General features: G+C 41.5%; 1 protein-coding gene and 1 non-coding gene across 2 annotated transcripts in view; both read left to right on the top strand.

Annotated features, from left to right (window-relative positions):
• Window positions 1-12,825, top strand: part of LOC122731797 (steroid transmembrane transporter SLC22A24-like) — a 49,183-nt gene extending 36,358 nt beyond the window's left edge. The window contains exons 7-10 of the mRNA XM_043972071.1: window positions 4,565-4,779; window positions 5,945-6,047; window positions 10,577-10,783; window positions 12,714-12,825. Of these exons, the coding sequence (XP_043828006.1) occupies window positions 4,565-4,779; window positions 5,945-6,047; window positions 10,577-10,783; window positions 12,714-12,825 (637 nt within the window). The remainder of the gene's footprint in view (window positions 1-4,564; window positions 4,780-5,944; window positions 6,048-10,576; window positions 10,784-12,713) is intronic.
• On the top strand, window positions 3,555-3,706 carry LOC122733143. Its single transcript, XR_006353736.1, has one exon. It is a non-coding gene; the product is annotated as a small nucleolar RNA SNORA16B/SNORA16A family (small nucleolar RNA).

The following is a 12,825-nucleotide window of genomic DNA, read 5'->3' as shown; positions in this document are numbered from 1 at the left end:
CTTTACCCTTTTTAGTCCACAAAAATATCTCCCCTTTCTGCCAGGGGCCCGAGGCTTCCCCATGCTGGTTTCCCTTTGGTGAAACATTTTTGCTATTTTCCAAGTGTTATCTAATCCACTGGTAGAGATAGTACATATGACCAATATGTTGAACCAAGAAAGCAATAGGAGAAGAGAAGCATACTGGGTTGCCTTCACAAGATTGCAAAGCTCGGGGCAGCTAGGTGGTACAGTGGATAGAACACTGGCCCTGGATTCAGGAGGACCTGAGTTCATATCTGGCCTCATACATTTGACACTTACTAGTTGTGTGACCCTGGGCAAGCCATTTAACCCTCATTTCCCTGGAAAAAAAAGCCACAAGATTGCAAAGCTCTCTTATTGACTATGCCTCTCCCCAAACCCCCAAACCAGAGACCCTTCTTTCTAATGTTGTTATACTACCAGCATTGTGTATGCCAGGGAAATGTGGAACACCAGTCTCCAAAGAACTGAAATGAATATCATCCAGTGGGTGATGGGAAGGCACATGGTTTGTGTGAACAATAGAATCAATGAGAAACTTTGAAGAACAGGAATTAAAGATGTCATTGGGGAATTTGTGAGAGTAAGATAATATGGACTGGCCATGTAGTGAGGGCAAGGAAAATGACCCACTGTGGCAAACTTATGGAAGGACATAGACAAGAATCCTACAGAAAGGGAAGGTATAGATGGGTGGGAATCTGAATCAATGCACAAATACACAAATGATAAGATTTTTAGCTGTCAAGACAAACAAATTTGAATGCCAAGCATGCTAATGTCTCTTCTGTAGAGATGGTAAATTTTCCATAAATTGTACCTAAGACACTGAAACCCAAAGACCAACTATGCAAACAATATACTTGGGCAAGTGGCCTTATATAAACCTGGTAAGTGGTGTGGACCACTGCATGAATCTCTTAGTGTCTCAGGTGTTCACTCAGAGAAGATGAAGAAGATGAATAGTATAAAGTCCCCTCCTTTATCATTAGGGCAAGAAGAGACAAGAAAAAGAATGAAAACCGCAGTAAGTACACATAATTATGAGCCCCACTGGATTCCTAACATATTGACTATATCAAAGTATTAGAAAATGGTTACTTGGGGGTAAGAGAATTTCTCTGAACTCAAAGGAGGTACTGAACAGTGGTTTGGGAATTTTTTTTAAATCAAAAACCTTGGGGGCAGCTAGGTGGCACAGTGGATAAAGCACTGGCCCTGGATTCAGGAGGACCTGAGTTCAAATGCGGCCTCAGACACTTGACACTTACTAGCTGTGTGACCCTGGGAAAGTCACTTAACCCTCATTGCCCCACAAAAAAAAGAAAAGAAAATCACAGACCTTGTTCTTGGTGATGAATAGAAGCTGGATCAATAAAAGAAGAGGGTACTTTCCCCCTATGTAGTCAGCAATGGGCATAGAACTAATTTCAGACTAAGGCACACTTCTCCCACATCTTGGTCACCAGACAAATCTCTAAGATTAAGAGCAGAGAAAGTGCTGATGATTTGCATTGAGTTTGCTTGTTTACTAACTAGTTTGATTCATCAGTGAAATCATGCATCCAGTAAACTAAACAAAACAAAAATCCTACATCTTTTCTCAAGAGAGCAGTGGTGGTGGCACAGGTCATCTCACACACTCGTCCTCACCTCTTCTCTTTGTCAAGGCTCTCTTCCTCCTTCTCTCCTCATATGGCAGATTGAATAGATGGCTCCAGTCCAGAATCTTTCAGTCTCCAAGGTCACTGAGTCCACCTATATCAAAATAAGAATCCTCTTTGCTTCCAATTTATCTATTTCCCCTCCAATTTTTCATATTTCTTATTTTGTGCTTATTTGGGGTTTCTTTTTTATTTTCTACTTTTTTAAACGCATATTCAGTTCATTGATCTGTTCTTTTTCTATTTTGTTAATGTATGATTATAAGTATATGATATTACTTTTGATGCTTGTTTTAGCTACATCCCAGAAATTTTGATATATTCATCATTATCATTTTCTTTCACATAGATATTAATCATTTCTTTTTTTAAAAATCTAGGTAAACTATTTTTTTGGTGGGGCAATAAGGGTTAAGTGACTTGTCCAGGGTCACACAGCTAGTAAGTGTCAAGTGTCTGAGGTCAAATTTGAACTCAGATCCCTCTGAATCCAAGGCCACTGCTTTATCCACTGCACCATCTAGCTGCCCCCAGTATTAATCATTTCTATGATTTCTTCTTTGATCCACTCATTATTTAAGATTTCATACTTAGGCTTCCATTTGAGTCTGCATCTTTTGTTTATGTTTCCTGAACCAATCTTTATTTTTATTTCATTTTATTTTATTGCATTTTATTCCTTACAGCATAGGGATTATGAACTATTTCTGCCTGTAATATCTCTGTGTCCTAGTACATGGTCAACTTTTCAAAACTTGCATGTGATACAGAGAAATAAATACTCTTTTCTTCTACCATTTAGAAGATGTCACAAAATGTAAAATGGTTAATTTTGATTACATAAAATTAAAAAGGTTTTACACAAACAAAACCAATTCAACCAAATTTAGAAGGAAAGCAGAAAACTGGGGGTGGGGGGAGTTTACAGCAAGTATCTCTGATGAAGGTTTAATTTCTCAAGTATGTAGAGAACTGAATTAAATTTATAAGAATGCTGGTCATTCCCTAATACTTGAGAACATGAATAGGCAGTTTTCAGACAAAGAAATTAAAGCTACTTATAATCATACCAAAAAAAATGCTATAAATCACTATTGATTAGAGAAATGCAAATTAAAACAACTCTAAGTTATGAACTCACACCCACCAGATTGGCTAATAAGACAGAAAAATAATATGATAAATTTGGGGGGTAAATGGGAAAAGTGGGATACTGTTAGTGGAGTTGTGAAATGATTCAATAATTCTGAAGAACAAACCTTGCATTTCCTTTGATCCAGCAATATTGCTCTAGGTGTGTATCTCAAAGAGATTTTTTTAAAGGGAAAAGAACTGATATGTACAAAATATTTATAAGAACTTTTTTGTGGTAATTAAGAATTCAGAACAGAGGGGAAGCCCATCATTTGTGGAATGATTGAAAAAGTTGTGATATAGGATTGTGGTGTAATATTATTGTGCTATAAAAAAGAACAAGCAGGATTCTTTCAGAAAACTTGGAAAACTTACATGAACTGATACAAAATGCGGTAAGCAGAACCAGGAAAACATTGTACACAGTAACAGCAATATTATATGATGAAGAAATGTGAATGACTCCCCAAAATAATGATTTAAGATAATCCCAAAGGCCTCATGATGAAAAATACAATCTGTCTCCAGAGAAAGAACTGATGGAGTCTGAATACCAAAGCATACAATTTTTTTCTCCTTTTTTCTTCCTTTCTTTCCTTCTTTTTTCTTTTCTTCCACAAAATGACTATGGAAATATTTTACATGATTTGCATGTGTATAACCTATATCAGATTGCTTAGCATTTTTGGGAGAGGGAGGGAGGGAGAGAATTTGGAACTCAAAACTTTAAAAAAAAAACTTTTTAAAAACCAATAAATTTTCAATTGTTTTTAAATATAATTGGGTAGTTGCAGTCAAAAAGGAGCCCAGAGTGACAGTTTCCCGACGGTCGCTGTTCTATTTAACACTGTAATAGAACCGCAACATTATGGGAAAAGACAGAAGCTGCCTGTGACCTGCACCCATCTGTTGGTGTTGGGGCCATTGTCCATCCTCAGAGAAGAGCAGCTTTGATACAGATAAGGTTGGGTATAAGGCGATGGAGGGTATTGAAGCATTTTATGTATAACATCCCTTTTGAAGGTGATAGCAGTGAATTGAAGTACCTCCTACATGCATATTAGCTCCATTTCCAGATCAGGAAACTGAGGCTCAAGAGTAGGGAGACCAAGTGACTTGCCTCTTGAATCCAGCTTTTTCCACAGAGCATAGGGATTGGTGGTGCAGTTATTTATTGGAAGACCCTTTACTGGACCTCTTTTCATGCTCAGAAATTGTATTTTCACCTCTTGTCCAGAAAAATATATATATATATAATTGGGTAAAAAATAAATATTATTAAAGAAAAAAATGATAGCCCTGTACACTCTCTACATTACAATCTAAATTACCTTCTTGATTTTTCCTGCACTAGGGAAACCATTTCCCATTCTCTATCTTTGCACTGCAGTTCCTCATGCCTAGAACACACACCTTCCTCACCTTTGCCTTCTGGGATCCTTGGCTGCCTTCAAGGCTCAGCCACGGCCACCAGCTCCCACTGAAGCCTGTTCTGATCATTCCACTTAGTGATCCCCTTGCCCTCCTGAAATTATCTGGCGTTCACTTAACTGCCTTCATGGAGCATTGCCACCCCTAGCTGAGTATCAGCTCCTTGAGGGGTTTGTGTCCCTAGCAGCTAGTACAGACCCTGGCACCCAACAGGTCTTTCATAAAGGCTTGTTGAACCAAACTGCATTTAATGGTGAGCTCTGGGCTCCAAGTGTGATAGATTCTCTCTCCTTTCTCACTCTCTGCTGCAGATTCTCAATAGGAATGCTTTTTTATGGACTCTCTCTGGATCTTCAGAACTTGGGGCACAATATTCAAATGCTCCAGGTCATTTTAGGAGCTTCCAACTTCCTCAGCAGGTTTGGGACCTTGTTTATCATGAACTGCCTTGGTCGTCGAACAATAGTGGTGGCTTCCTTCCTCCTTCCTGGACTCTTCATACTTTCCAGTACATTTTTGCCTCAAGGTAAGAGAGTGGGCATTAGGGAAAAGGGAAAGTAGGGATAGCAAAGGATTAGAGGCAGCTCAGTAGCCCAGTAGATAGAGTACTGGTTCTAGAGTCAGAATGATGAGTTCAAATCCAGTCTCAGATATTTCCTGGCTGAATGACCCTGAGAAAGTCACTTAACCTCTGCCTTCCTCCATTTCCTCATCTGTAAAATTGGGATAATAATAGAACTGTCCTCAGGGGTTATTCTTAGATAATATTTGTAATGTGTTTAGCCCGGTGCCTGGTACATGGTGGACTCTATATAAATATTAGCTATCGTGTTGTTTGTTGTTTGTTGTTGCTGCTGTAATTGTCATCTTTGAGGAGAAGCTCCTTATCCATCATTAAGGCTGGATTGGCTGTGACCTTCCTGGGCTGGCCAGATCTCCCCCTCCCACTTTGGAGCATAGGGACACTGAAATGAAACTGGGACTTAGGTTCCCGATTTTACCAAGGGACTAAGAGGGAAAAGATGTACCTCTAGTGGCCTCCATTCTACCCTCAAACTTAGAGCAGGAAGCTCTTGGGGCTGGAATGAAAGGTCAATATGTGCTCCTCAAGTATTGGGACCTGAGAGGCAAAGGAGATGGAGATCCACTCTCAAAGCCAGAAGTACGTCTCATTCCCACTGTCTATCTCTTGGACACTCCTAGTTGTTTACAGGTTATCTCCCTCACTAGAATGGGAGCTCCTCATGGGCAAGGACCATGTTTTTGCCCTTCTTTGCAACCCCAGCACTAAACACAGTGCCTGACATGTTGTAAGTGCTTCATGAATGCTCACTGACTGAGCTCAAGAAGTTGAAGATAACTTTCCTGGAGCCACCCAGCTAGTAAGTTTTAAGTCAGGATTTGAACTCAGATCTTTCTGACTCTGTGCCCAAAACACTTAGCTGTAGTGTCACGCTTCATCTCTCTAGCACTTAGCTGCCTCTAATAAGAAATATTATTAGGATAAATGGATAGATGGGTAAGTAGGTGAAGGGACTGAATGAAGAGAAGAATAAATTGAGGGATAATTACATGGATGACTATGTGAATTAATAGGGTGAAGAAATGAATGAATGAATGAACAAATGAAGGGTTCAGGATGTGTTGAACTCTGGTTTTTTGAGGGGTTTTTTTGGTCTTCTGTTTTATAGGAATTTTGCATGCAGTTTTGGCAATGCTGGCAATCAACTGTATTGTGGTCTGCATTTCCTGTGATAATGTCTATTCTGTCGAGCTCCTACCCACAGTAGTCAGGTAGGACAGAGAATTTTGGGGAAAAGAAGCAGCCATTTCCATTTCTGAGGGGAGGGGGGATGAAGAGAGACACAAGAGACTAGATCCTTGTGGCATACCAGGGAGATTTTGTCTGGGGCTCTCTCTGACATAACCAGGCTCTCACCTTCAAGGTCCACAGATCCTGACCCCTCCAACACACACACACACACACACACACACACACACACACATATACATACACCAATATCAGCTCCTCTCAAACTTAGATCATTCTGTCACACCTTCCTTTGGCTCTGGACAAAAACTTCCATCTTCCTTGAAATCAAACTGATAATTGTTGACCTGAAACTATCTAAACTGGTTCATAGACTAAAAAGGTAGAGATTTCCCCTGGACCCATAAGGAAACCTTTCCAGCTGTCTTATCTGGCTTTTTTGGGGGGGGGGGGGCAATGAGGGTTAAGTGACTTGCCCAGGGTCACACAACTAGTAAGTGTCAAGTGTCTGAGACTGGATTTAAACTCAGGTCCCCCTGACTCCAGGGCCAGTGCTTTATCCACTGCGCCACCTAGCTGCCCCTTACCTGGCTTTTTAAGATGCAGACTCTCCTCCATGTCACAGTGAGCATTCAGAGGGGGATTTGGAGCTATTTCTCTAGAAGCGGGACTAGAGCCAACCTGAAACAACTGCAGCTTCAGTTATACAGTGTGAACTAGCAGGATGAATGGGCAATGACAATAAGCCTGTGGGCATCAAGCCATTTCATCTCTCTTACCTCCTCCCTTCTTTGAACATGAACTTGAAAGATGTGTGCGAAGACAAGCCAGTGTCCTGTGATAATAATAGCTAGCATTCTTTTAGGTCTTTTAAAGTTTCACAAAGATTTAGACATGTCATTAGGGGGACCTTGGTTGTACAACAGATAAAGTGCTGGACCTAGAATCTGGAAAATCTGAATTCAAATCTATTCTCAGATTCAGATCCTGGGGAAATCACTTGACCTTTATTTCCCTCAGGTTCCTCATCTGTAAAATGGGAATAATCTCCCAGAGTTGTTAGGAACATAAAATGAGATACCATATATAAAGCACCGTGTGAACCTTAAAGCCTAGTTATTATTATCACTATCGCTATCATGTGAAAGAAGAGATGATAAACAGGGGTTGGCCAATAAGAACCCATCCCTTATGAGCATGCACATTACCCACAGCCTGATGCAACCCCGCATGTGACTGGTGGAGCATGGGCAGGTATTCTGTGACAGTGTCCAGATGGATCCCTTTGGTTCTCTCTGAATAGTCATTGATCCAGCAGTTGGTGTGTGGGCAAAAGACTCCCAGGAGGGACTGATTCTTTTCAGGAGAGCTTTTTGCTAAACATTTGCCAGTACACTACTGGCTGTCCCCAAGAAAAGTAAGGGACAACAAGAGATTGCCTTGGATGCCCTTGATGAATTCAAGTGACTTGGGCCAAATAACCTAGATCCTGGGGTCCTGCAAGAATGAGGCATGATGGGGCAGCTAGGTGGTGCAGTGGATAGAGCACTGGCCCTGGATTCAGGAGGACCTGAGTTCAAATCCGGCCTCAGACCCTTCACACTTACTAGCTGTGTGACCCTGGGCAAGTCACTTAACCCCAATTTCCTCACACATCAAAAAAAAAAGAATGAGGCATGATTACAGAGTGAGGGGTTGATGGCTGAGCTTAGGCAGTAAGAATTAATGATCACGGAGAACAGGAAAAGTGCCCAATATTAGAAAAGGACAAATTCTTGAATTTCCAAGAGAAGGAAAGAAACTGAGCCTACAAACTCTAGGTCAATGAGCTTGACTTGGATTCCTGGAAAATTCTGGATGAACCAATAAAAGATGGTTTGTGAATATCTAGAAAGGGAAGCAATGATTATAAAGAACTGCATGCCAGACTAATGTTATAGGTCATCAAGTCATGCCAGACTAATGTTATAGGTTTTCCTTTTTGGGCAGGATTACTGAAATTGTAGATAAGGAAAATTCTGTGGCTATGGTTTACTTCAACTTTAAGCTCTTGATGAAATATCTCATGCTGTTCTTGGGAAAAGATGGAAAGACATGGATTATATGAAGATGCATCAGCTATTCAGAAATGGTTTCATAGCCAAAGTCCAAAGAGAATTGTTAATACTTTATTGTCAATGTGGTGGGAAGTCTCCAGTGGAGGGCCCCAGGGATCTGTGCCTGGCCCTGTTCTCTCTACCCTTTATGTCAATCACTTGAATAAAAGCATAGATGGCACGCTCATCAAATCTGCCAATGGCCCAAAGCTAGAAGGGATCTCTAACACACTGAATGAGAGTCAGGATCCAAAAGGTCTTTGACAGGCAAGAGTATCGGGCTGAGGAGAAGAAAGTGAATGCAGAGCAATGTAAACCAAAAAGATGAATTCCACATGTCTGCCCTTAGCACATCTTATCTGGGCACCAAAGATGTCAATGACCTGACAGTTATCCAGAAGAAGACAACCAGGATGGCCAAGGGCCATGAGCTTATGACCTAAGAGGAGCAATTGAAGGGACTTGGCATGTTCAGTCTTAAGAAAAACAGATCTAGGGGGAAGACAAGTCCAATCTTCTAATATCTGAAGGGTTGTCTTGTGGAAGAGGGAGTGGCCTGGTTCTGTTTGGACCTAACCAAGGTCAAAACCAGGAATGATTGTGGATGTTCTCAGGAATATTTCACCTTGATGTCAGGAAAAACTTCCTAAGAATCATAGTTGTCTCAAACTGGGCTGCTGAAAGGCTGCCTCAAGAAGTGGAGAGGTCTTTCTCTTTGAAAGTTTTCCAACAGATGCTGGACAACCACTTTCTGGGTGTATTATAGGGAGGATTCCTTCATGCTTGAGTTGGATTAGATGGCCACTGAGGTCCTATCCAACTCTCAGATTCTATACAAGTCCATGCCAACATTCAGGGATTCAAACCCAAGTCTTTCTGACTCCAGGTCTGATAAACTATCCTCTAGGTTAAGCTGCCTGTAGAAAAGGAAGGAAGAAAGGAAGGAGAAAGAAAAGTATGAAGGGAAAGAGAAAGGATAGAATGAGGGTGATAGGAAAGAAGAGAGAAGGGAGGTAGGGAAAGAAGAAAGGATTTCATTATGTTCTCTGAAAATGAAGATGAGTATAGTCCTTTTGGGGGTTGTTTTTTTTTTTTGGTTTGTTTTTGCAGGGCAATGAGGGTTAAGTGACTTGCCCAGGGTCACACAGCCAGTTAAGTGTCAAGTGTCTGAGGCTGGATTTGAACTCAGGTCCTCCTGAATCCAAGGCCAGTGCTTTATCCACTGTGCCACCTAGCTGCCCCAGTATAGTCCTTTTTTAAATGTAGTGATATATTTTGTTTTTACATTGGCTAAATTTCTCCCCTTATCCTTATCCCTCTCCTGCTCCTGGAGAGCCATCCCATATAACAAAGAAGATTTCAAAAAAAAGAGAAAGAAGAGACAAATCTGTAAAACTGATCAGTGCATCAAAAAACTCTGAAAATGTCTACAGTATTTCATGTCTGTGTACTTCTTAAATCTGCAAAGGATTTCAGGGGAGAGGTGTCTTTTCATAACTCTTCTTTATGTTATTCTTTCCATTTAGTGCTATTGTCTTCATTGTGAAAAGTTTTCCTAAATTATCAGGTCAGCAGTCCCTTCCTTGCAGGACCTTACACTCCACTAAGAGTAGAGATATGAGAGGAGGGTGGCACCTTTGCCAGGGGTGCCACCAGTGGAGGAATTACATCCTTATGAAAGATGAAGGAAAGAACAGCTAGGTGTCACAGTGGATAAAGCACCAGCCCTGGATTCAGGAAGACCCGAGTTCAAATCTGACCTCAGACACTTGCTTGACAGTTACTAGCTGTGTGACCCAGGGCAAGTCATTTAATCCTCATTGCCCCACACACAGAAAGAAAGAAAGAAAGGAAAGAAAGGAAAGGAAAGGAAAGGAAAGGAAAGGAAAGGAAAGGAAAGGAAAGGAAAGGAAAGGAAAGGAAAGGAAAGGAAAGGAAAGGAAAGGAAAGGAAAGGAAAGGAAAGGAAAGGAAAGGAAAGGAAAGGAAAGGAAAGGAAAGGAAAGGAAAGGAAAGGAAAGGAAAGGAAAGGAAAGGAAAGGAAAGGAAAGGAAAGGAAAGGAAAGGAAAGGAAAGGAAAGGAAAGGAAGGAAGGAAGGAAGGAAGGAAGGAAGGAAGAAAGGAAGGAAGGAAGAAACGAAGAAAGAAAGAAAGATGAAGGAGATTGATCATTTATCCATTCAGCTGTAGATACCAAAGAAAAACAGGAAAAATAAAGGTATTGAGAAAAGAACAAACTATCATATCTTCTTACTTGTTAAGATCATATGGGGAATGAGCAGCAGTTTGTTTCTCTTCAAATGTATAAATTCCAGAAGCCCCTGAACTTCCTGTAGATTTTAAGAATTTCAGCACTCTATGAATACACACGACAGACTCTACTAACAGAGAGTTACTGAAAGAGGATATTTAACAGGTGTTGAGTATAGAACAATCAAATCTCCTTTGCCCTGACAGGAACAAGTGCATGGGACTCAGCCTCACAATAGATCGGCTCGGGGCAATGCTGGCCCCAATGATCAATATGCTCAAGCACAACATTCCAGCCATGCCCCAGATCATCTTTGCAATCATGGCCATCACTTCCAGCCTAATAGTCTTCTTCTTCCTCCCTGAAACTAAGAACAAGCCAATGCCTGACACCATCCAAGATCTAGAATGTGGGTGAGTACCACCTGTGGCATCTCGGGAAGGTCACTTAACTTCTCTGAGCTTCATTTTCCTCATCTGTAAAAAGAGGGAATTGGGGACTTGGGTTAGGGTCGGACTAGACAAATGAATTCATTCAAGCATGGATTTATTTACCGCTCACGCTGTGCTTCATACAGATTTGTGCTAAGCACTTGGGAAACAAACATATAAGCCAAAAGGCCCCACCCTCAAGGACCTTATATTCTACTAGGGGAAAAAAACATATATGAGAGAATTATGGGCCTGGAAGAATGTTTGAGTCTGAAGAGTCACAGGGAAGGGAAAAGGAGACACAGGAGATTTCACCAAGAGGTCTTTCCAGCAGTAACGGCGATAGTGTTTTCAGTTCCTTTCCAGAGCTCAAAAGGGGGGTTAAAATGAGGGGAGCAGATATTGGGATTGGGTGAAGGGAGGCATTCCACAATATTGAAAGGAGAGGTTAGAAAGGAGAGGCATCAGTCTTCACAGTCTTGTTGAAGGTCAGTCCTGTCCTGCCTAAGAAGTTCATCTCTCAGGGTGGCTAGGTGGCGCAGTGGATAAAGCACCAGCCCTGGATTCAGGAGGACCTGAGTTCAAATCCGGCCTCAGACACTTGACACTAACTAGCTGTGTGATCCTTGGCAAGTCACTTAACCCCCCTTGCCCCACCAAAGAAAAAAAAAAGAAGCTTGTCTATCCTAAGAAAAGGGGATAAAAGTAATATGTGTTGTTTGTATAGATGGTAAGCTCCTTGAAGGCTGGGATATACTTGACTTTCTCTTTGTAACTTCAAGACCCAATACAAAGCCTTCACACAACAGGAATCCAACCAATCTAACATTCTTTCCATTCATATGGAGGGGGTAGAAGAAATATAAGAAGCCAGTTAAAGACACGGGAGTGGTCAGAGAGGGGGGAGGACAAGAAGAAAACAGAGTCTGGGAAACTAAGAGAAACAGAGAGAGGAATTTTCTCAATTTTAAGGCATCAAGAAGTGGATGAAGAGACAGTGAAGGAGATAAAGCATGGTCAGGAGTCTTGTGGTGCCATGGAAAGGCATTTGACTTGGACTTCAGAGCCCTTGGATCCAAATTCCAACTGCCCAGTTTATACCCATATCCCATTGAGCATTAGGACCGTGCAGGGGCTAGATGCCTGAGGTTTCTCCTAGCTCTGATGTCCCGTCTTAGAGGTCTTCGAGACTAATCCCCTTATTTTATATTTGAGGAAGTAGGCCTAAAAAGTCTGGCCAAAGTCAGACAGATTTAAAGTAGCAGACCTGAGATCTGAGCCCCGGTCCTGAACTTCAAACCCAGTTCATTTCTCCATTTGGCCCGAGAGGGAAGTATTTGTTTCATATACTCAGAGGCAGAGCTCTTCCTACTACACTCCATTCTTTTTGAATTTCCAGTGACCAGCACATAACAGATGGCTAATACATACTTATTGGATTGGATTCAATTGTGGACTAAAAACATTGAAAACAAAAACAAAAAAAAAAAGCAAAGGCATTCCACAAGATGGCGCCAAAAACATGGACTCATCTAAAAAGGCATTGCTAGCCATCAAATAGCCATCGAGATTCTCCTGGCCTCCCCTCTCAAATAAGTTTCCTCCCCCTCAATCAGATGAAGTAATATTTGTAAAAGCACTTAGGAGGGGCAGCTAGGTGGCGCAGTGGATAGAGCACTGGCCCTGGAGTCAGGAGGACCTGAGTTCAAATCCGGCCTCAGACACTTAACACTTACTAGCTGTGTGACCCTGGGCAAGTCACTTAACCCCAATTGCCTCACTAAAAAAAAAAAAAGCACTTAGGGTGGTGCCTGGTACACAGTGGGTGCTTCATAAATGTTTTACCTTCTTCCCTTCCCTCCATTACACGCACTCACATTTGTTTCTTTTCTTTCCATTCATTCATGGAAAGACATTCAAGAGAAGAAGCAAGACCAAGAGATGAGGGTGAGACTCTGGTGAAAATAAACCAATCTGAGGATTGCTCCAGGAGGCTGATTGAGAATAAGACGACTGTAGTCTAA

Source organism: Dromiciops gliroides, chromosome 6, assembly GCF_019393635.1.
Source record: "Dromiciops gliroides isolate mDroGli1 chromosome 6, mDroGli1.pri, whole genome shotgun sequence".
Taxonomy (NCBI): Eukaryota; Metazoa; Chordata; class Mammalia; order Microbiotheria; family Microbiotheriidae; genus Dromiciops; species Dromiciops gliroides.
This window is presented reverse-complemented; position numbering and strand designations above follow the sequence as displayed.